The sequence below is a fragment of the Bufo gargarizans genome, chromosome 3, assembly GCF_014858855.1.
Source record: "Bufo gargarizans isolate SCDJY-AF-19 chromosome 3, ASM1485885v1, whole genome shotgun sequence".
NCBI classification, from domain to species: domain Eukaryota; kingdom Metazoa; phylum Chordata; class Amphibia; order Anura; family Bufonidae; genus Bufo; species Bufo gargarizans.
In genome coordinates, this window is record NC_058082.1 from 284359099 (window position 1) to 284384011 (window position 24913).

The 24913-nt window shown below is 44.1% G+C and overlaps 1 protein-coding gene across 1 annotated transcript; it reads right to left on the reverse strand.

The window, feature by feature from the left end:
- Nucleotides 1–3296: 3296 nt before the first annotated feature.
- Nucleotides 3297–22753, reverse strand: RHBDD2 (rhomboid domain containing 2). The gene is made up of 4 exons (XM_044288115.1): nucleotides 22520–22753; nucleotides 19061–19462; nucleotides 17713–17863; nucleotides 3297–3910 (listed from the first exon to the last, which is right to left on the reverse strand). Exons 1-4 carry the CDS (start codon nucleotides 22710–22712, stop codon nucleotides 3613–3615), a joined length of 1044 nt encoding a protein of 347 aa, XP_044144050.1. The 5' UTR covers nucleotides 22713–22753; the 3' UTR covers nucleotides 3297–3612.
- Between the last annotated feature and the right edge of the window lie 2160 nt (nucleotides 22754–24913).

A 24913-nucleotide genomic window follows, 5' to 3' on the forward strand; every position in this document is an offset into this window, starting at 1 on the left:
TTCAGGTTTTGAAAAATTACATGACAAGCGTATTCAGCTAGTCAGTATGATTACAGTGCTACTAAATTGTTTTTATTTTGTTTTACTATTTTAAAAAATGTTTAAACCTTTGAAAAAATAAAAATTTACTGTGCATTGAAATATTTTGAACCCATAATTTTTTATTTGTGTTCGTCACACAGCTTTATGAGAGATTTTTGGCAGAGCGAACTGTAGTTTTTAATTGAACCCTTTTGGGGTATACACAACTTTTTTTTAAGGGTACTTTCACACAAGCAGTTTTTCTTTTCTGGTATTAAGTTCCGTCACAGGGGGTCAATACCGGAAAAAACTATCAGTTTTATCCTAATGCATTCTGAATGGACAACATTCCGTTCAGGATGCATCAGTTAAGTCCCTCTTACGTTTTTTGGTAGGAGAAAGTACAGCAGCATGCAGCATTTTTCTCTCCGGCCAAAAATCCTGAACACTTGCTGGAATGCTGGAGTCGGCATTAATTTCCATTGAAATGTATTAGAGCCATTAAAATTTCTGCATTGACAGATCTGTTCTTCCAGTTGGCGCATGTGCAGACCTTTAAATCTATGAAAAAAATAAATACTGGATCCGTTTTTCCAGATGACACTGGAGAGACGGATCCGGTATTTCAATACATTTTTCAGACGGATCTGCATCAATTTGACAAATGCCATCAGTTTGCGTCCGACGACGGAACTGTCTACCGGAATCCTTTGACGCAAGTGTGAAAGTACCCTAAATCACATTTTATTCAGTTGTTTGGGAGGGGCAAGGTGACAAAAAAAAATTGCAAATTGTAATAGCGGTGTTCCATTAATGGAGATAACAACGCAGTTGCTATTGGGCCTGGAGGGCCTGACTGGGACACTGTAAGGAGTCCCTGCTCCTCTCTTTGGAGTCACAGTTCCCTCTCCCCCTATTGGAGTATGTGCTCTTTATTGTGAAATTCAAACACTTTGACTTGAAGGGCGATGGGCCTTCAGGACACCCCTGTGTATTTGATTCCAGATACCGGTACATAATGAATGCGAGACTACTATTGAGATTTTTAGTCTGAGAAAATCCTTCTATTGACTACAGTTAAAAGGGGTATTCCCATCACATACAATGGGGGCATATCGCTAGGATATGCACCCATTGTCTTATACGTGTGGGTCCCACCTCTGAGACCCGCACCTACAACGAGAACGGAGCGGACCAGTTTCCCAGGGTCCGTCCACCACCAAGCCCTGCTCCCTATTGCTCCCATAGAAGTGAATGGGAGCGCACACACGGCCCCTGCTCCCATTCATTTCTGAGGGGCAGACAGAAATAGGGAAAGCCAGCGCTCGGCTATTTTCAGCGGCCCCATAGAAATGAATAGAGGGTGGATGCGCATGCACCTACAATGAGAACGGAGCGGGGAAATGAGCGGAAGGCGCACTGCTCATTTCCCCGCTCCGTTCTCATTGTAAGTGCAGGTTCCAGAGGTGGGACCCGCACCCATCAGACAATAGGGGCATATCCTAGCGATATGCTCCCATTGTCTGAGATGGCAAAACCCCTTTAAGCCTGTGGCTTAAATGGTAAGCTTCCTGTCTCCTATCCAGCAGTTTCTTGGTTCAACACCTGGCAGCAACAATCAAGAAAAAAAAAAAAAAACATTAAAAAAGTATACAGGGTAAGTATATAGGAAGGGCCCAATTTTGACTTTTGCTATGGGGGCCCATGATTTCTGTGTATGCCCTAGAATCTCATATTTCTATATGTTAATAGATCATTTTTGGACGTGGCTTTTTATTATTTATTTTTATACGTAAAAATGGGAAAGAGAATGATTTAAATAGTTCATTTGTGTTCTTTATTTGAAAGAACAAAAAAAAAACTTTTAGGGTCCATTCACACGTTGCAATTTCGTTCCGCATTTTGCGGAACCATTAATTTCTATGGGGCAGCACAATGTGTTCTATTTTTGTCCGCAATTGCGGACAAGAATAGGCATATTGTATTAGTGCTGGCAATGTGAGGTCCGCACATTGCCGGTTTCAGTGTTTTGCGGATCCGCGGTTCTGCAAAACACACACGGATGTGTAAATGGACCCTTACTGTGATTTTTCAGTCCATTTAGGGGACTTGAATATGTGATCTTCTGATTGCTTGTACCCAGGGGTGGACTGGGAAATTAAAGTGGCCCTGAAAAAAATATATTAAAAGTGGCCCAGTTTTGAAGTTGAGACCAAATTGATGGAAGGCAGGGCCAGCAATATCATATTGCAGCACATTATACCACTCCAGAACCAAATACCACAGTCCATTACAAAATACTGCCAGCAGCACAAAATACATCCCCAAAAACATCCACTGGCTGGCCGTGATGAGGGCTCAGGTGGCCCTCTGGGCATTGGCCCAACAGGAAATTTCCCTTTAAGGTCTATGGCCAATCCGCCCCTGCTTGTACCATAGACATTCCAGGAGCGGGCGCACTGCATTGCCCATTATGGGCAGAGGAACATGGACTTTCAATGCGCATGCGCCAGCCTGCGCAACCCGATCCATCTGGAGGAGGCAAGGGATTTCAGACGGAGAGGAGGTAATCAGATTAACAAGGGCGGGTCAGAGGGGTGGAAAAGGAGGGGTTTTGTAAACAAAGAGCAGAGGGGCCTGGGCACCGGGCCACATGAACGCCGCCCCTGGGCACCTTCAGAACCTAATTACCATATGGTATAAAAGTGTTTTTGGAGCAATTCGGCGATGGACTGCAATATGAAAGGTACCATAGTAATCTGGGGAAAGTAATGGGAGAACCTGATCTGAGTGGTCTGTAATGGTCATATTTGGTTAAAGACTCTTTAAAGGGGTTTTCTGAGATACTGATAAACCCATCTACAGTACAGGTCTGACCCCCCCCCGCCAATCAACTGATCTTCTGTTTGAAGAGGTGCGGCAGCCCTTTCACAGCTTACAAGCACGGTGCCACCCACTGGATAGCGGCTGTGCTTAGTATTGCAGCTCAGACCCATTTACTCGAATGGGACTGTGCTGCCCCTAGGCCACATAACCAATGAACGTGACATCACTGGCCTAGGAAGAGGCCGTGGCCTCTTCAAATAGCTGGTCTAGGGTGTCAGAATATCAGAATCTCAAAAAGCCCTTTAATTGTACAAGTTACAGGTTTTACTGAATTGTTACTCATAAAACTATTTATCCAACTGCTCAGCTCCTCCAGCTCTATATGATGGCTGCAGATTGCCCTACATTTCCTAAGACATGTTATCTTTATCAAAAATAAATAAGTAAGTAAAGAGCAGAAGGCAAATTCATGATGAAGGTAAAAAAGTTCAATACAAAAATCATATTATCATCCATCTCTAACAACCAAGAACAGTCAATAATATAATCTTTCAGCTGAAGTCTATTCTGATTGTTATTCTCAGCAGTAACAAAGTGATGGTCTGTGTTGCACAATCTAAAAGAATCAGTTTCATAGATGTAAATAATGATACTTCTATTGGACTTGAGGCAGAGAAGAATGAGTAAGGCACACAACAACCTACCACCCATGATAATATTATAGAAATGCACAGCTGCAGTCTTGTCATTTTCCATGATATCCATTTACTGTGTCTGGACTTGCTGTAGGTCTGGCTGATCAGATGAGATAGCACTGTCTTTTTGAGAATTTAAGTCCATACCTACTACATAATTATTTGCATTGTTACTATGCGTGTGTGCTCCTGGGGAATCATGGCTGTATAGTTGTCCAGAACCTTTTCCTGTTGGGTATGCTGAGGCACCAGCAGTGGGCCATGTCCCAGTTGGCTTCATGTGATGATATGGAGAGTAGATATCAGGGAGGCCTTGAGGTGGAATATAATACTGCTGGGTTGGGTAAGATCCAGGAGGTGGGTTGATCCTTCAAGAAAGAAGATTAATAAACAAAACTAATTAGAAGTCATGTATAAAAAGGTTATAAGCAGTCACTACAGAAGGAGGGGTCAGTCTAGCACATCATAAATGTTAGGCTAGGGGTCTGACAGACAGTTAGGATTTCCACCAATCCCATAAACAAGCAAAACAGAAGAGGGACCATCTATGCACCACCAGTTTTTCACTGTGGATCAGCACCAAAGTCAGCCTGTGTGGGGGTTTCCAGTTGCTCTGTTTTTTTTTTTCTTGTTTTTTTTAGGGCAAACTTTCTGAACACAAATTTTAGAATGTATGCTGTTACAAATACTAAAGCATGCATTTTTATATAAAAACTGGGTTGGTTAAAATAGCATTATTAATATGATACTGTGTCTTTGAGGTTATCTGCCATATTAGAATTGTAAAGCATCACTAAAAATTGATCAGTTAATTTGGAAGCAAAAGAACATTTGCAGAGAATTTAATACAAGTGGTCCCTCAGATATAATGGACTCAGGAATAGTGTTGAGCGAACTTGTGTTTTAAGTTCGGCGTATCGAAGAATCGCGTTATGGATTCGGCTACCACGGACCATAACGGAATTTAGAATCCATAACACGATTCTTCGATAACCCGAACTTTAGACGCCGAACTTAAAACACAAGTTCGCTCAACACTACTCAGGAAGCAAGATTTTAAACTTACCGTGCACTCCGAAATTCTTCAGACCCTTTCCCTTTTTTCACATTTTGTCATGTTACAGCCTTGGGCTAAAATAAAAATTCTAATTTTCCCCATCATCCTGCACTCAAAACCCCAAAATGACATAAGTGAAAAGTTTGAAATCTTGGGTAAGTAGTATACCGCATATACATAAGTATTCAGATCCTTTAGTCAATGCATCTTTGCAGAGATTATCCGGCAAAACGTATGCCAACTGATCGCATTAGTAAGACTGATCAGGATCCTGATCAGTCTTAAAAATGCCTGATCAGTCAAGAAAATGCATTGAAATGCCGGATCCGTCTTTCCAGTGTCATTCTGCAAAATGGATCCGGCATTTATTCTTTTCACCTTTTTTCGGTCTGCGACAGATCCAGCATTTTGATTGCCGGATTCGGCACCAATACATTCCTATGGAAGAAAATGCCTGATCCGGCATTCAGGCAAGTCTTCAGTTTTTTTCGCCGGAGATAAAACCGTAGCATGCTGCGGTTTTCTCTTTTGCCTGATCAGTCAAAATGACTGAATTGAAGAAATCCTGAACGGATTAGGCTATTTTCACACTGGCGTTAGTGTGATCGGGCAGGCAGTTCAGTCGTCGGAGCTGCCTGCCGGATCCACTGATCAGTGTGACAACTGACAGCATTTGTAGACGGATCCGAGTGCGGATCAGTCTACAAATCCATTGCAAGAACGGATCAGTCTCTCCGCTTGGCATGCGGATGGACAGATCCGTATTGCAGTCTTTTTTTTACAGTTTTCCCAGTCTGCGCATGCGCAGACCGGAAGGATCCGTCCTTCAGTTGTTTTGCAATGCCGGATCCGGAACTAATGCAAGTCAATGGGAATTAATGCCGGATCCGGCATTCCTGCGACTGATCAAGCATTATAGAAATCCCTTAAGTTAGCATCAGTATGCCTTCTGTTCAGTCACTGATCAGGCGTTTTGGCCGGACATAATGCCTGATCAGTGACTGAACAGAAGGCATACTGATGCTAACTTAAGGGATTTCTATCCATTCAGAATGCATGGGGATATGCCTGATCAGTTATTTTCCGGCATAGAGCCCTTTTGAAGGAACTCTATGCCGGAAAAGAATAACACTAGTGTGAAAGTACCCTTACTCTCCATTCAGAATGCATGGGGATATACCTGATCAGTTGTGTTCCAGCACTGAGCCCTTTTGATGGAACTCAGCGCAGGAAAAGAAAAACGCTAGTGTGAAAGTACCCTTACACATCTGGATTGGGGGATGTTTTGCTATTCTTCTCTGCAGATCCTCTCGAGCTCTGTCAGGTTGAATAGGAATTGTTGGTAGGCAGCCATTTTCAGGTTTCTGTGTGCTTAGGGTCATTCTCTTTTCTTGTTGGAAGGTAAACCTTCGGCCCAGTCTGAGGTTCAGAGTGCTCTGGATCAGGTTTTCATTAAGAATATCTCTGTACTTTCTACATTCAGCTTCCTCTCAACCCTGACCAGTCTCCCTGTCCCAGCCAGTGGAAAACACCCCCACAACATGATACTGCCATCACGATGCTTTACTGTAGTGACATCATAGGACAGCTGATAAACAGTGCCTGGTTATCTCAAGACGTGGAACTTAGAATTGCGACCAAAAAGTTAAATCTTGATTTTTTTCCTCACTATTCCATGCTAGTCCATGTTTGCTCACTCATTAGTGGTTTTCCACCGACAGTGGGTCAGTGGAAAAATCACGGAGACATGCACTACTTTGGTCTGTCATGCGGACCAAGCACAATTGAAGTGTTTGGCTCAGTGAAAAAAAAAAAAAAAAACTGACAGAACATGAATGATATCTGTGTTCGGTTAGCGTTTAATGGACCATTGGTAGGAGATGCTTTGGAAATTAACCCTTTCGCTACCAGTTTCAAACAGCAGAGACCTGCGGCTAATTACCGTGACGTGGTAAGTAAAGGCTTTAGATGCCGTGATCAAGAGCAAAAACCCAGAAGCTCACGCTTCCAGCCTTTCTACCGACACCCCGTGAGGCCATTGAGGGCACCAGTAGTTGCGCTGAACACTATGAGCCTTGCTGACAAGGCTGATAGTGTTCATGCTGCAATTCTTATTTTAGCCACCAGATGGCAGGCCAGGATAAGAAATTAGCAATTTTCAGTCCAAAAACCAAACACCATTTTAAAAATCCCTGATACTACAAAATTAAAAAGCATAATTTATAGGGTCATATATGAGCTTCAAAATAATCACAAATATATAAAAATAAAAAAAATAACTATAAAAAAAGCTTAAAATCACCTCCCTTCCTGTATAATTAAAAATGGCCGATTTGCCATTTTTAAATTGCTTCTCTTAGGCCCCTTGCAGACGAGCGAGCATTCCACGCGGGTGCAATGCATTTCAGTGGGGTTGTGTACATGTGCATTGAATTTCACGTATCGCTTGTGCGTTGCGTGAAAAAAAATAAAAAATAAACACGCAGCATGTTCTATATTCTGCATTTTTCAAGCAACGCTGGCCCCATAGAGGTGAATGGGGCTGCGTGAAAATCAAGCAAGTGCGGATGCGATGCGTTTTTCACAGATGCTAAGAGATGTTGTTTGTATACCTTAAATTGCATTGCACCCGCAAGATGAAAACTTAACGCGATCGCATACAAAACTTAATGACTGTTTGCAAAATCGTACAATCAAGTTATTGGGGGGGGGGGGGGGGGCAGAATATGGTGATGTACTACATTTTATCCCATAATTAATGGTGGCATTGAATCCAGAGGGGGGAGAAAAAAAAAAAAAAAAAAAAAAAAAAAAAAAAAAAAAAAGCAGTCTAGTTTGAGAGCTGCACTTATACAGGCAGGCAAACAACGTGAGTTTGTGAGCATTCGAGTGTGTGTTTGAATTAACAGGGGGTTCAGACCTGAGCGTTCTGAAACGAGCGCTCTGTATGCGCGATTGTACGGGCGTTTACAATCGCGCATACAGAGACAGGCGTGCACACATTGTCGCGCGTTCCCGAATATCTATGTGCGGGAACGCGCAACAAACGCCCAAAAAAAAAGCTCAAGAACTTGTTTGAGCGTTGGGCGTTTTACAGCACGATCGTACGCGCTGTAAAACGCCCAGGTGAGAACCATTCCCATAGGGAATTATTGGTTTCTCCAAGTTGAGCGTTTTACAGCGCGTAGGAACGCGCTGTAAAACGCTCAGGTCTGAACTTAGGGTAAGTGTGTGACTTTAGATTACGTGACTTGAGATTCAGGGACTTTAGGAGGGGACTACAGTAAGTTAGATTCTTATCACTGCACTATATTGTATTTTTTCTCTTTCTTGCGTAATCCCCATTTAGTATGTGTTCCATTATTGACAGCGCAGTCTGATGCACATCTTGTCTAAGGTATGCAGTCCTGGAACAGTCGTTTAAGGGTGCATATCTTTTGGAAATTTGGAAAAGAGTTTGTTGCTCACTGAGCAAGCACTCTATGGGGTGGTAGCGAGGAGGCTCAGGAAAGTGAGGTAGCTAGCTGGGTAACAGTTAGCAAGTGGAGTAGAGGGAAGAGTGCCAGAGAGGCTAGCCCTGATCTGACACACCCTAAGGCTCCATTCACACGTCCGCAATTTTCCTTCCGCATCTGTTCCGCAATTTTGCGGGAGAACGGAGCTGTGCCCAGGGATAATAGTAAGTGCAGTGAGATCCCTGGGCGCCTCTGTACATATCATGATACTTAGTTCAGAATTTTTTGCCAGATGAAAGGTCCTCTTTAATACAAATCCCGGAGGCGGGTGCTGGCGGGGAGCTGCGATTAGCGGCAGTTAACCCCTCAGGTGCCGCACCCGCCTCCTGTATTAAAAGTTAATGATATTATCATATTAAAATCATAGGTGGCAGTGGCCACAGTGTTCCCTCTCCTCCTCCTCATTGGTAGCAGTGGCAATTTTCGATCTGAGCCCCAGCAGTGTAATCCTGGGGCTCCGATCGGTTACCATAGCAGCCAGGATGCTACTGAAGCCCTGGCTGCCATAGTCAGCTCCCTGCTGCTGTGTGTACTATGCACAGGGCAGCAGTGAGAGTGTAAAGTCCTATTCACCTTGATAGAGCTCTATCAGGGTGAATAGGACAAGGGGGAAAATAGTTAAAAATAAAAAGTTAAAACACACACATCAAGATATTAAGTATAAAATCACCCCCTTTCCTAATTTTACATATAAAATATATAAACAACAAATAAATAAACATATTACATATCTCCACACCTGAAAAGTCCAAACTATTAAAATATTTTTTAAAAATGTCTTTTTTTTTGTCCCCTTGTCCCCCCACAAAATAGGATCGGACTGTTCTATTATAAGCCGGACGTTCCTTAAAATGCAGAATGCACACAGCATTTTTTGGGCGTTTTTTTTTTTTTTTTGCGTGGTATCGAATGGTATCGAGTAAAGCAATACTTTTTTATGGTATAAAAACCTAATCAAAATTTGGGTATCGAAACAACCCTAAAAAGGTAGCGTTTTCCGGAATACTACCTGTACCACGAGCCACACAAGAAAGGCAGCGGGAGATTAGGGAGGTTAACAAGTGGTTCAAGAACTGGTGTAGGAAGGAGGGGTTTGGGTTCCTGGAGAACTGGACCGACTTCTCTGTCAGAGAAGATACAAGTGAAGGACATGAACATGTGGAGTCACTGTGGGTAGAAATACATGGAGGCAAAAAGAACAATAAAATACTAAATAGGAGTTTATTATAAACCACCTAATAAACCAGAGTCCACAGAAAATCTGCTACTAAACGAGATAGATGAGGTGGCAGATCATAATGAGGTCGTTATTATGGGGGACTTCAACTAGATATAGACTGGGAAACTGAAACCTGTATATCTCATAAAAGGAAACCGGTTCTTGGCAATAACTGATAGAGATGTGAATATCATTCTGTTTCAAGGACTACGTAACCAGATTATTTATATGTAGCTACCTTAAACTGCCTTTTCCATATCACAAGTGCCTCCCCTGCCCCTTTGCTTTAAGCTGACTGTATATTCAACACTGAAGAGAGAAAGGAGGGGGAAGAAAGCTGCAGAGGCCCCTCTCTTCTCCACCCACACAGATGTGTCAAGAATGATGGACTGCAGAAGAATGCTTAAAGGGAATCTGTCACTAGCATATTAGCAAAAAAAAAAATTTTTATGAATCCATGTGTAATAAAGTACCTTATTTCCATATGTCTTGTTCTTTTTATTCTGTGTCTTGTCATTTCTTAAAAAAACAAACGCTTTTTATGATATTCAAATGAAGCTGTAAGGAGCCCAGAGGGGCGTTATTCTTTGTCCACGATTCCCAGGAACGCCCCTCTAAATTTGAAAACTAAGAACTCCTCCAAGATCGCCTAAATCGCCTCCCAGAGGCGAGGCTAAGTGCTCCCCCCCCCAGCGCCGCGCTCTGTGGCAAACACCCCTGATCCTCCTCTCGCCCGCATCCGAAATCCTGCGCAGGCGCAGTGCCGGCGATTGCCTGCTCGATGATAAGACGACTGAGGGCAACAGCGTCACTGGGCATGCGCCGATCCCAGTGACGTGTTCGCTGTTGCCCTCAGTCGTCTTATCATAGCGCAGGCAATCGCCGGCACTGCGCCTGCTCGGGATTTCGGATGCGGGCGAGAGGAGGATTGCTCATGTTTGGTACCCGAACTTCTTCACAGAAGTTCAGGCTTGGGATCAGTGTGCTGTAGATTGTATTATTTTCCCTTATAACATGGTTATAAAGGGAAAATAATAGCATTCTGAATACAGAATGCATAGTAAAATAGTGCTGGAGGGGTTAAAAAAATAAAATTAAAAAAATAATTTAACTCAACTTAATCCACTTGATCGCGCAGCCGGCATCTCCTTCTGTCTTCATCTTAGCTGTGTGCAGTAACAGGACCTGCGGTGACGTCACTCCGGTCATCACATGATCCATCACCATGGTAAAAGATAATGTGATGGATCATGTGATGACCGGAGTGACATCACCACAGGTCCTGTTACTGCACACAGCTAAGATGAAGACAGAAGGAGATGCGGGCTACGCTATTTTACTATGCATTCTGTATTCAGAATGCTATTTTCCCTTATAACCATGTTATAAGGGAAAATAATAATGATCGGGTCTCCATCCCGATCATCTCCTAGCAACCGTGCATGAAAATCGCACTGTATCCGCACTTGCTTGCGAATTTCACGCAACCCCATTCATTTCTATGGGGCCTGCGTTACGTGAAAAACGCAGAATATAGAGCATGCTGCGATTTTCACGCAACGCACAAGTGATGCGTGAAAATCACTGCTCATGTGAACAGCCCCATAGAAATGAATGGGTCAGGATTCAGTGCGGGTGCAATGCGTTCAACTCACGCATCGCATCCGCAAGGAATACTCGCCCGTGTAAATGAGGCCTTAGGTCCCTTTCACACGAGCGAGTTTTCCGTGCGGGTGCAATGCGTGGCGTGAACGCATAGCACCCGCACTGAATCCTGACCCATTCATTTCAAATGGGTCTGTGTACATGAGCGTTGTTTTTCATGCATCAGTTCTGCGTTGCGCGAAAAATTGCAGCATGTTCTATATTCTGCATTTTTCACGCAGCCCTGGCCCCATAGAAGTGAATGGGGCTGCGTGAAAAACGCATTACATCCGCAAGCAAGTGCGATGCGTTTTTCACTGATGGTTGCTAGGAGATGTTGTTTGTAAACCTTCAGTTTATCACGCGCATAAAAAACGCATGAAAACGCATTGCACTCACGCGGAAAAAACTGAACAACTAAACGCAATCGCAGACAAAACTGACTGAACTTGCTTGCAAAATAGTGCGAGTTTCACTGAACGCATCCGGCCCCAATCCGCAACGCCCGTGTGAAACCAGCCTTAGAGGCTCAAAGACCCTTATTTTTTCCTTGAGACTGGACCAGGAGATGATCAGACTTTCTAAAAGGAATCTGTGGCCTAAAGGTACCGTAAAAGAGAACTCCTGACGTCTAGATGAAACACACTTTCCTGATCTGAAGCCGGAGAAGCACAAAAAGATGGTAAAACTATTTCCCGCTGGCAATGAAACCTAGAGAAGACCTTTGGCAGGAACGCAGGGCAGAGTCTAAGAATTACCCTATCCTCCAAAACAGTGAGGTAAGATTGCTTACAAGAAAGGGCTTGGATCTCCCCCACCCTCCTAGCTGTGGTTATAGCGATAATAAAAAAGGTGGGTTTTAGCGTCAACAATCTTAGGGATATCTCCGACAGAGGCTCTAAGGGCATAGACATTAGCGTAGAAAAGGACCAGGTTTAGATCCCCGAGGGGGAACTTTAACAAAAAAGGAGAAACGCAGCCTGCTTGCGCCCTAAAGGAATCTGTCAACTAGGGGGATTTCTGCCACCCCGATGTCCAAAAAGGCACTAAGGGCCGACACTTGAACTTTTAGGGTATTGGTTCTGAGCCCTTTATCGAATCCTGCCTGCAAGAACTCTAAAATCAGGCATACGTTCAAGCTACTTTGAGGATCCCAACGGTCCCCCGCAAATAACAAAAAGGCTTTCCAGGTTCGTAGATAAATTTTGGTAGTGATCTGCTTTCTACTATGTAACAAGGTTGAAATGACAGCCTCAGAAAACCCCTTTCTTTTTAACAAGATCCGTTCAGTCTCCAAGCTACTAAGTGTAGATGTTGTATGTTGGGATAAAGGGCCGGACCCTGATGGAGGAGGTCCGGAATCTGAGGCAGAAACCAAAGTACCCTTGTCGCGAGGTTTTGAAGCAGAGGGGACCAAGACCTTTTTGGCCAATAGGGGGCAATCATAACTTGAGCCTCTTCCTATCGTATCAAAGTCCTTGAAATCAGAGAGAATGGTGGAAACTCGTAGAGAAGACCTCTGGGCCATGGCCGCGAGACAGTATCTATCTGATTTAGATTCTCCTTGGGGCTGATGGAATAAAATTTCTCTACCTTCCTGTTCTGTCTTGTTGCAAACAGATCCAACACCGGAAGCCCCCACCTGTCTGATCTGACTGAAGATCTCCTGATTTAACGCCCATTCTCCTTCTCTGAGAGACTCTCTGCTGAGAAAATCTGCGAGAATATTTTATTTTCCTCTTAAGTGAACCGCTGAAATAGATTTTAGGTTCTCTTCTCCCCATCTGAATATTCTTGAGACAGCCGCTAAGGATTTGCTTCTCGTCTCTCAACAGTTTAGATAGGTCACTGTTGTCTCATTGTCCAAAAATACCTTGATATGGTGGCGTTTGATAATTGGTTTCAAACTTAGGAAGGCTTGGAAGACAGCTGTCAATTCTCTTAAGTTTAAAGACTCTAAAGACATCTGCGGACTCCATGTTCCTAATACCAATTCTTGCAGAGCATGTGCTCCCCAACCTGTCGGTGGTTACTGTAATCTGATTCTTCGGCCGCCACTGCACCCCTGCTTGTAGATGTTTCTCGATCATCCACCAACTCAGGGATCTTTTTACTCGGTATGGGATTTTTATTTAATTTTCTAGGGGACTTTGCATCGTGTCCGAAAATGACAGGAGGAAGGACTGCAGGATCCTGGTGTGGGCCTGAGCCCAATTTACAGAGGATATTGTTGATGTTAAAAGTCCTAGCAAGTGGGAGTAGTCTGTGCTCCTCTCAGCTGCAAGAGAAGTTTGAATTGCCTCGCACTCTCTTTTTCAGATATCTACAGTTGAGACATGCGCTAACGGCACAGTTCGGGGCAGGTGGCCGCAAAATTTCAAATTATCCTCTGATAGGAGTCCTTAGATCACAGGGCCCGAGAGGTATTATTTCTGTGCTCTATACGCATCTGCTTAATAATCGCACGCTAATGAATCCCCTTGCTGTTGAAGGGAAATGGAGGAATTCCATCCCTTCCCTATCGGCTGACGATTGGAATGAAGCACTGCTGTCTCCAATGAGGGTCTCCCCGTCAATCACTAATAGGCTGATCCAGCTGTTTTTTTTGCACAGAAGTTATCTCACGCCTGTTCGGCTGCATAAAATGGGTAGACTGCCACATAGATGTCATCAGGAAGGGGCTGATTTTTGGCATCTCATGTGGGAATGCATATATTTGAAAAGCTTCTGGGTAGCAGTGGTAGGAGTACTGTCCGCTATAGTCCCAAATGCAGTGCCGCTATGCCCTAAAAGCTGTATACTCGGCATCCTAGATGAGGAGGTCTGGGGTCATCACAGGATCCTTCTGAGTCAAACTTTATTCTTTGCTAGGAAAGCTATCGCCCTAAGATGGATGGATGATAGAACGCCTACGTTAGGCCAATGGAAGTCGCTGGTTAATCAGGCTGTTAGCATGGAAAAGGTTGTCTTTATCCACAGGAAGTGACCACAAAAGTTTGACAAAGTGTGGGGTGAATGGTGTGCCTCCCCTTTGACTGTACATAATGCTTGCATGTATTCAGTAGCTGATGTATGATATTATGTAGATCGTGTGTACTGAGGCAATGTCTCCTCTTTCATGCTGCTTCCCGACGCGATTTGATTTGGAAACTTTTTTCTCTGTATCGGACCTATTGCAGAACTGTCATGTAGTACTGAGCTAGCACTGTATCCCCTGTGTGGGATTTACCCTTGACTCATTAATCTTTTCTTTTTGATGATGTAACATGCCTTTCTTGTTAAACTTCAATAAAAACGAGTTTAAAAAAAAAAAAAAAAAAAAAAAAGTCCCAGCAAGTGCATTGTGTCTCTTATCGTCTTTCTGGAACAGAAGGTTCTTACCCGAGCTATCAGGTTGATCTGCTTCTCTTATATTTTTTGTTGACTTGGAATTAGTCTTGACTTCTCCTGGTTGATAGCCCACCCTAAGGAACTCAGGGTTCCGTTCACAATTCTGAGATGGTCCAGAAGACGAGAATAGGAATCTGCAGTGATTAGAAGGTCATCCAGATAGGAGACCACCATTAGTCCTTTTAGATGAAAATAGCCCACAACATCTGCCATAATCATTGTGAACAGACTTGCCGCACTGGAAAGGCCGAAAGGTAAAGCCCGATATTGGAAGTGACACAGCTCTCCCTCTATGTAGACAGCGAACCTGAGATATGTTTGACTCTTGCTGTGAATGGAAACATGATAATAAGCATCCACCAGATCGATCGTTATCATGTAAAAATCCTGAAAGAGGAGGTTCACTACTGATTCTATTGATTCCATTTTGAGTTTTTTGCAAATGACCAGGTGATTTAGGTTTTTCAGATTGAAGATGTTTCTGAACTTCCCACTTTTTTTTTTTACCTAAGAAAAAGGGGAGAGTAAACCCCCTGACCTCGCTCGGCTATCGGGACTTCTGAAAAGACCAGTTTCTTTAATAGGGAAGACACCTCTGACTCTAGGGCCTTTTGTTTGAGAGGATTTGAAAAAAAACTTGTTTGTAAGGAATCTTGCAGGCTGCAAGGAACAAAATTCTATTCTGTGACCTGATCCTATTTGTTTTAGGACCAAGGGGGGGGGGGGGGGGGGCTCCTATAGAATCCCAAGCTTGGCTGAACCCTGAAAGCCTGCCCGCCACAAGACTTCTAGCGTCATTGGGACTTCTTGGAAGAGGAGTCTGGGTTTAATAAGAAACCTTACCCCGGCCGCTAGAAGATTGTCATCTATCTGAAGACTCTGAGTCTGCTTAAACCTGAGGCTTTATCCAAGATGTCTTCTAATGTGGATCCAAAAAGTCTATCCCCTTCAAAGGATAGACTCTTTGAGCCCGCATCCCTCGACCAGGATCTCAACCATATAGCTCTACGGGTGGCGTTCGATAGAGCTGTGGACCTGGCCGAGAGTCTCACCAGGTCTGCAGAAGCATCAGCCAAAAAATTTGAGGCCTACTTTAAAACCGAGAGAGAGGATATAATTTCCTCCAGGGGGGTACCAGCTGCTAGGTGACTTTCCATCTGATTGATCCAGACAAAAAGGGATCTAGCAGCGCAGGTGGCTGCGATAGCAGGTCTGAACATAGCTGATCCCGTCTCCCAAGATTTCTTTTTAAGAAGACCCTCACATTTTTTTTGTCCATTGGGTCCTTTAGTAACCCCATGTCTTCAAAAGGGAGGGAGGATTTTTTTGGGAAATTTTAGTTACCGGGGTATCAATCCTCTGGGTTTTTTCCCCATGTTTCACAATCGGACTCTGCAAACTGATATTTTTTTCGTTTAAAGGTCATTTCGTTTGAAGGCCTTTGAAATAGCGGGTCTTTTCTCTGGCTCTTTCCATTCCCTAGCTATAATGTCCTTTATATTTTCATGAATAGGGAACAACCATCTTTTCGCCCAAACCCTGAAACATTTGGTCAGGTATAGATAAGGGTTCTTTAGAGTCCTTTATTTTCATAGTTGCCCAAATCGTTTTTAACAGGAAGTCTGCATTCTCCGGGGAACATAACGGACGGCCGGAACTGTCATCTGAGGAGTCAGTCACCAGAGAAAAGTTCTCCTTTATCTAAGTCAAATATGTCCGAGGAAGGATCCACGGATTTTGAAGTAGATGGATGGGGAGAGGAAGGAGTCATACGTTGGTCTATCGCAGAATTGACCTCATCCCTAAAAAGGGTTTTCAATAAAAGATTGTGACTCTTCCGCCACTACCTTTTCTGTGCATCGTTGACATAGCGTTTTTTTTTACTAGAATGGGGGAGACCCTTTCTGCACATCATACATTTCTTTTTTGTGGGTTCACCACCCGAGGATTTTGCAGGGCAAAACTAGACCCACACCATGTGGTAATCATGGAAAAGGAGGATATCCATCAAACCCCACCAGGTTGAGGGCCTAGCAGGGATCAGCAGGTCTGCGTGGGGTGTCAGCATCAGCGGAGGACATCTTTGCAGGGATCAGCAGTCTGGACCCTTGCCTCAGCGCTCCAGTTCTTAAGAAAAGCAGAGCCATTTTAAATCCAGCGCCCTGCTTCTTGGATCCGCCCCCACACCATGCTTTCTTCTGGCCGGCCAGCCCCCCCCCCCCCACCCACCCCGCATCGGCCAGCCCTGATGACCTCAGCCCTAGCCAGAAGCTCACCGAGGAAGGGCAATGCGGCCAGTTACAAGAATCCTCCTGCCAACATAGGATTCATCCAGAGAGACTCGCGAGGTGTCGATCCTCTCTACCTGAAGGTAGGTGCAGCCCGGGATGCCCAGCGTAGGACTTACTCCTAGGGTCAGAGAAGGAGAGCACACATTCCACCCGGAACCTCTATCCCCTGCTCAGCCCTCCCAAAGAAAAAGGAAGGATCCTAGGCTTGAGCGCATCTGGTACTTTGGTCAGCTTCTGCACCAACAAGGCTTCCACCCGTCCTGAGGGACAGGAAACAACAACTGGAGTAGGTTGGAGGAGGAGGCTTTTTATTTTGGCTTCCGCTATTGTTTCCTGTCCCTGGGAGGCGGGATCAAACTCCTACCAGTGCCGATGTGGAGGCGTTAGGGAAAAATGGAATATGATGGTTGCTATGGCCAACTATGCCAGTTTTCATTCACACCAGTTTTGATAAATCTATGTTTTTGTCCGCATGGTGGACATCAAGCAGCAGGAATTGATTGTACAGTAGATGGCCAATATGAGGCTTTAAAGGAGTATTCCCATCACAGACAATGGGGGGCATATCACTAGGATATGCTTCCATTGTCTTATAGGTGCAGGTCCCACCTCTGGGACCTGCACCTACAATGAGAACAGAGTGGTGAAATGAACGGAGGGCGCACTGCCCATGCGCAGCCGCCCTCCATTCATTTCTATGGGGCTGCTGAAAATCCGTCTGCCTCATAAAAAGGAATGGGAGCAGGGGCCGCGCATGTGCGGTGCGCTCCCATTCACTTCTATGGGAGCAGCGCTTGGTGGTGGACGGACCACGGTAAATCCGGGGTCCTCCAGCCACAGCTCTTCCTGCTCCATTCCCGTTGTAGGTGTGGGTTCTAGAGATGGGACCTGCACCTATCGGACAATAGAAGCATACCCTAGCGATATGCCCCCATTGTCTGTGATGGGAATACCCCTTTAACTCCACAGGCCACTACAAGGAAACATCTCTACACTGCAACCAAATGTCAACTTTATACAGCAGAGGCAGCCATTGTGCTTGGTAGTCACTTACTTTCTGTCTTGAGAGGCATTCCTTTCCGCAGAAGTTGCAGGGATGTACCTCCACACTGGGATGCTTTTTAATACCTTGAATGGCACCATCTGATCTATTCGTGAAAGTAATGATTCTGAAGGGTCCAAGAAAAAGCAGCCACCCATACCATCTGTGTTCAAATTAAAGAATACACGCAAAAAGAGCAGATAACCTGTATGAACCATACAAAACAGTACATTCAAAATAAATGTTTCACACACATTTTATATAGAAACCAGAATTATGCAGCTTTCACACAGTGTTTGCTCAGTGATTTTTAACCAAAACCAGGTGCAGATCTTTACCTTACCTCTATGTAGGATCACTCTTGGTTTTGACTCACAATCACTAATGGAAATCACTGATCAAACACTGACCATACCACTGAGACTTAAGCTTCATTCACACGACAGTGATTTTCTGTCTCTGTGGGTCTTTTGCACTGAGCTTTGTTTTTTGTTAAATAGATAGCACATGAAAGAGAAAAAACGGTAGCATGACTGGGGGCTAAATTCAGATGTAGAAGAATATTAGAGCCTTGTTGCAAATCTGTGGCAAAATCCACGTGTTCTATGTGTATTGGGCTGCAGATTTCACCCTTTGGTTTAAATTGTCATCGTCTCTACAAACTCTGCCGGAATCAATAGTACAGGGAATAATAATAATATTATTATTATTACTATTATTAATAACAGACAAAAATGCCTCGTTCTCCCCCTCCTAAAGTAACATTTTCTGCTAAACCAGTCTTGAAAGACGAGATGGACTGAAGGATCGCCTCATATGCTGCCCATAGAAAACTATGGAGAGGAAAAGGATAAAAGCAATAAGCTGCTAGAGGTAAAAATAGGCATTTTCTCTGATAAGACATATTACAACGTTTCTTATAGTCACCTGTACTACTGATTTAGGTTAATTGTATTGAAAGGTTAGTGACCATTTAAAGAAGTGGTTGGTTATTCTGTCGTCTGGGAGGTAGGGTACCTAGGACAAGAGTTATACAATCTTGTGTCAGTCCTAAAGTGCTTTTTTGCTGGGTTTTATGAATGACAGAAGTTAGTAAATGCAGAATAATTTCTCTACGCACCTTCTTTCTGTCAAGTATAGATTTCCTCAAAAGCCAACATTTCTATTGGTTGTTACCAGCTAAACATCATTTGGAAGACTTCAGTATAAAACCAAATATTCAGCTACGGGTAGAGTTGTACTTTATATCAGAGAAATTTGACTGTTGTAGGTTCTACAGTTTTTCTGTAGATCTAATTTGATGGGCACAGGATGTGTGTGACAATACTTCCAAACATCTAAAACTTGTAAAAAAGGATACAACTAAGCCCCACCAGTATACCACATACATTACTAAGGGTGGTGGCATGTGGTATAAAGGCAGCGGGGATGAGAAATAGCAGCGGCATCACCTTTGTGGGTACCATGAACCCAAAGAGTATGAGTCGTCTAAGGGTGGTGCGTATTGTGAAGACGCTGACCATGGAAAAGGCAACTGCTGTAAATCCCTGGACTTTTCCATCCAACTGAAAGCTGATGCCTGTGGCAATAACAACCAGGTAGAGAAGGCCATTCCATATGGCAAACAGAGGCGTGAGGAAGCAGAACTTCACCGTGCCGACGTTCTCTTCAAAACCCCCACCAAAATACCAGACAATCAAGCAACTGCAGACTAATGTTGGAAGATCTTCATGAAAATAAATATATGTGATCAACCTGTGAACTGAAAAAAACAGATCTTGTGAAAACAAAAAAACCCTCTCTCAGCAACATTGCTGCCTCTCTCAGTGTACATGAAGATTCATCAAATCCAACCCCGAGCAAAGAAATACATGAAGAATATAAGCCGTCCCCAGAATAAAGGTAATAGGATCCATCACCCTTAGGCCTCAAGCACACAACTGTTGCCTGTTTTGTGGTCCGCAAATTGCAAATCCGCAAAACACGAGCAACGTCCGGGCCATAATAGACCAGTTCTATCCTTGACCGTAATGCAGACAAGAATAGCACATGTTCTATATTTTTGCGGGCCATGGAACGGACGTGCAGATCTTTTGCAGCCCCATTAAAATGAATTGGTCCGCACCCAACCCGCAAAAAATACATTTGTGTGCATGAGCCCCTAGACTGCCTTCACACGGTTTTTGTTTGCCCTTTTTTTGAGGCCAAGAAGACTGAAAAAAAAAAAACTCCATATTTTTTTCAGGTCTTTTGATTGTATTTGTGTAGCATTTTGTTTTACAAATAGGGCGATTTAGTTGCAAGTCATGCATTCTTAGAGGGGTTGCCCACCAATTAGTAAGTAATGGCCTATCCTCAGGATATACCATCAATAGTTCATCAGGGGGTATCCAGCACCCTGCACTAGGGATCGACCGATATGGATTTTTTAGAGCCGATAACCTGTGAACTTTCAGGCCGATAGCCGATAACTTATACTGATATTCTGTCCATTTAAAAAAAAATAAAAAATTAAACTTTTTTTTCTGTTCCGGAGATTTTATTTTCATATTTTAATAGTTTGGACTTTTCGGACCTAGCAATATGTTTATTTTTTTATTGTATATGTAAAATTGGGAAAGGGAGTGACTTAAACTTAAAAAATAAAAATTTACTTTTCATTTAATAACTATTTCACCCTGAGGGGCTAGAACCTGGGATCTTGTCCTATACACAGAGCTCTATTAGGATGAATAGGACCTCACACTCTCCCTGCTGCCCTGTTGCACACAGCAGCAGGGAGCTTACCATGGCAGCCAGGACTTCAGTAGCGTCCTGGCTGCCATGGTAACCGATCGGAGCCCCAGGATTACACTGCTGGGGCTCCGATCAGAAGCTGCCACTGATGAGGGGGAGGGGATGGGACCCTGTGGCCACTGCCACCAATTATTTTAAAACTGGGGGGTGCACTGCGCCACCAATGTTTTTAATACTGGGGAGGATGGGGGGGGGGGGGCGCACTGCGCCACCAATGATAATTAACATTTAATACAGGAGGCGGGTGTGTCAGCGCAGAATCACATAGCCGACACCCTGCCTCTGACAGGGAGCTGCAATCAGCGGCAGTTAACCACTCAGGTGCAGCACCTGAGGGGTTAACTGCAGCTGATCATACCTTCCTGTCATATAGGCTGGGCACCGCCTCCTGTATTTGTATTAGGCTACTTTCACACTCTCATTTGGTGCGGATTCGTACCGATAATACAACCGCATGCATCCGTTCAGAACAGATCCGTTTGTATTATCTTTAACATAGTCAAGACGGATCCGTCTTGAACCATATTGAAAGTCCATGGAGGACGGATCCGTTTTCTATTGTGCCAGATTGTGTCAGTGAAAACAGATCCGTCCCCATTGACTTACATTGTGTGTCAAAACAGATCCGTTTGCCTCCACATAGTCAGGCGGACAGCAAAACGCTGCAAGCAGCGTTTTGGTGTCCTCCTCCAGAGCGGAATGGAGCCAAACTAATGGATTCTGAGCGGATCCTTATCCATTCAGAAAGCATTAGGGCAAAACTGATCTGTTTTGGACCACTTGTTTGAGCCCTAGACGGATCTCACAAACGGAAACCAAAACACCAGTGTGAAAGTAGCCTTAGCCGTCAATTATTATTGGTTGCGCAGTGTGCCGGCCTCTCCCACTCCCATCTCTCCTCATTGGCAGCACAACAAAGGGGGGGGGGGGCTTGGGGAGAGAGTGACTCCTTCACCCCTGTGCTGCTGAGGGAAGATTAATGCGCTGACACATTATCATCAAGGTTAGATGCCGATACCTTTAAAAATCATGAATATATAGGCCGATAATATCGGTAACTCCGATAATCGGTGGATCCCTACCCTGCACCCCGGATGACCAGCTGTTCTCGTGTAGGTATATCACGGGAACTACAAGGCTCCATCAACAGTGTGGATGGAGCAGAAACGTGGAGGTGAGGTGTGTCGGATCCCCAATGATCCGCTAGTGAAGGCCATCACTTACTAAAGGGTGGGCAACCCCTTCAAACAGGAAACTATGTACCACCCTCTGATGTCACTTCCTCTGTAGATCTCTATTAATAAAAATCAACATGAAAATAACACAATACACATTGACACATGCATTTTTGTTAAACAATAGATTCCACAGCATCAAAATGAGAAAAATGAGCCAAAAAATAAATAAAAAATGCCAATGCCGGACCAGTCTCCTATTTTCAGAAAATGCCATGGTCCAAAAATCACACCGCAAGTGAAAAAAAAAAATGTAACCCCAAAAATGCACGCTTGTACTTCATTTCCTAGTTCCCACAGACTTACAGTTAATATCTGGAGGGAACGTTTAAAAAAATTTATAATAAAAACACCACACGTATCAAGAAAAACACCTAAAAACTCACGAGTGGACAAGCCACTGCAATAAACGTCCCCTGCTTTACAGTACCACTGGTGACGGGATGCCCATTCGTTAACACTAGTGGTGCCAGAGGAATATGAGGTAGCTTATTGGGCAACTGCATATAATACAATGGCCCAATATTAGGAGGCAATATGGGCGACACTATAATCACCGTCTGGCGCTAGTAAACCATCAGTGGGTTATCAAATCTGGTTCAAGGGAAAAGTGGCAACAGCCAATCAGATGAATCCTCCCATTTGCATTCCCTCACGAGAATAAAAGACAAAACCTAATTGGCTGTCATCACCACAGACATCATTTCCCCCTGCTCTCCCCCCACTGTGTGATGTCTTCACCCGCCACCACACCCCTCTGGTATACTGCCTGACAGAGGCGGCCATACATGAAACACTCCCCAGCACTCCAGCCTCAAGGTCCAGCTTCCTGTCAGCAGGTGTCTCCCTCTTCATTCCCGGGACAAATATCGCTAGCGACACTAATATAGTGATGGTAGAGCCGGGGGTGAGGCGCACGTCTGGCAGCAGGGACGCCACAACTTTACACCACGACCTCCTGGCAGTTCGCTCTTCCTCCATTGTTTTGGAGTCCAGTGGGCAGAGTAGCAACTAGTAACAACTTCTGCATAATGACTGTCTGACGTCAGAACGTCACGTGGTGTCTCCGGTCACGTGGAGCTGGTGTCCTGCAGAGGGCAGTATAGAGGGCTGATATTTGTATCAAACCTTTGTTTCCCTATAGTAGCTGAGATAACTGCAGAACCCCCGCAATCTCCCAAAACTGGCAGCTTTATGAGACCCTCTTCACATTGCATGAAAAGAAACACCGCGTTTCCAGCATTTTTAATACATTTCTTGTAAGCTTACGTTTTTAATGATATTCGTGTATTTTTTACAAGTTTTGGTGGCTTTTTTTTCGGGTCACATATTTTTGACATGCATTTTTTCCTATAGTGTGTGGGCAAATGGTTAAAATAACACCATATCTACAACATGCTGCATTTGGGAAAACAAAAACAAAAAACTGTGAAAACCAGAACCAAAAAATGCACTCTTTGTGCCTTTCCAAAATTCTAATCTACTGAATTAGGGCTCATGCACACAAACACGTTTGTTTTTTTTTTGTCCGCATCCGATCCACATTTTTTGAGGATCGAATGCGGACCCATTCACTTCAATGGGTCCGCAAGCTAAAAAATGTGGAATGCACAGCGTGTGCTGTCCGCATCCGCATGTCTGTTCTGTGGCACCAGTAAAAATATTTGGATTATGGATAAGAATAGGACTGCTCTATTATGGGCCTTCCTTCTCACGCCCACGGTTAGAAAAAATACTGAAATGTGAACACATTCAAGTCAATGGGTACGTATGCTGTCCGCAGAAAATGCGGACAGCACACGTCAGTGAAAAACAGAAATGTGAACGAGGCCTTACGCTGACATAATGCTGTCAGTGTAAATAGTAGATACAGGGACAAACAGCATTATAAATCATAACTAGGGATGAGCGAATCGACTTCGGATGAAACATCTGAAGTCGATTCGCATAAAACTTTGTTCAAATGTTGTACGGAGCGAGTGCTCTGTACAGTATTAGAATGTATTGGCTCCAAAGACTTCGGGTGATAACTTCAGAAATGGATTTCTACTGTAAAAAAAAAAAAAAAAAAACATTTCCCGAACTCAGGTTCAGTTCCAAGGAACTACTTTGGGAATTTTTTTCTTACAGTACAAATAAATTTCTGAAGTTATTACCCGAAGTCTCACAAGACTTCGCAAAGTAATAACTTCGGCTCATAGGAGTTAATACATTCTAATACTGTACAGAGCTCATGTTCCGTACAGTATTAGAACAAAGTATTATGCAAAACGACTTTGGATGTTTCACGAGACGTCGATTTTCTCATCCCTAATTATAACACTGTAATCCTAGCAGAGGTCAGAACGGGAACGCTCACCGACACATGCAGCGTGTTTCTTGCATTGAACTCTCATCCACAAAACTGTGTCAAGATTACATTTTTTTCCTATTTAGGAATTTTTCGAGCTTCCCATTACACTGTATACAATATCTAATGCCGCCATTAGAAAAAGAAGTCCTTATACGACTATTTGAATAGAAAATATAGAAAGTTATGGCTACAGAGTAAAAAAAACTTAAAATTACTAGGTCTGGAAGGGTTTAAAAGAACCTATCACCATGAAGGGCAGTGTAATCTGCAGGCAGCAGGAGGCGCTGAGCAGACTGATATATAGTCTTTAGGGTGGCCACTGGCTTCACCCAAGAAAGCCGGACCTCCCTGGCCACGCCCCCAAACCGAAAACCACGGCCTTCCCCGTGAAGCCATGGCCCCATCACCGCCGGGGGGAGGAGAGGGAAAACGTTTCTGAGGGGAAGGTGAGCTGGGGGCAGCCCGGGTGCTTCTCTCCCCCTCAGTCAGCCGCAGGAAGCCATGTCTGTGGCTCTAGTGACTGACTGGAGGTGAGAGAAGGCTCAGTTAGTTGATGTAGCTCACCCTGACAACGCTGCTGTCTGAGCGTGAGCTACTGAAAGGGTGGACATCCCTGTGTCCGTCCAGGCCCTGCGCCGGACGGAGGACAGGGAGACAGAAAACCGGACGTCTGGCCACCCTAATAGTCTTATGCAAAAAGATTCAGTAAAACTTGTAATTTGTTCATCTAAACCTCATCAGAGTCATGTGGGTGGTCCTATTCAGTGATTGACAGTTAGGGCGGTTTCAGAGGAGCATGCCCTATGCGAAATCATGCTCCGTGTGTGAG

Bases quoted from the DNA above. Each gene is read 5' to 3' on its own strand.
- RHBDD2 (XM_044288115.1), bottom strand. From the start codon at position 22,712: ATGGAGGAAGAGCGAACTGCCAGGAGGTCGTGGTGTAAAGTTGTGGCG. The intron at 19,463-22,519 runs GTATGGCCGCCT...TGTTTTTTTCAG, and splicing joins AGTGCTGGGGAGTGTTTCAT to TTCACAGGTTGATCACATAT. The intron at 17,864-19,060 runs GTATCCTTTTTT...ATTTGAACACAG, and splicing joins TATACTGGTGGGGCTTAGTT to ATGGTATGGGTGGCTGCTTT.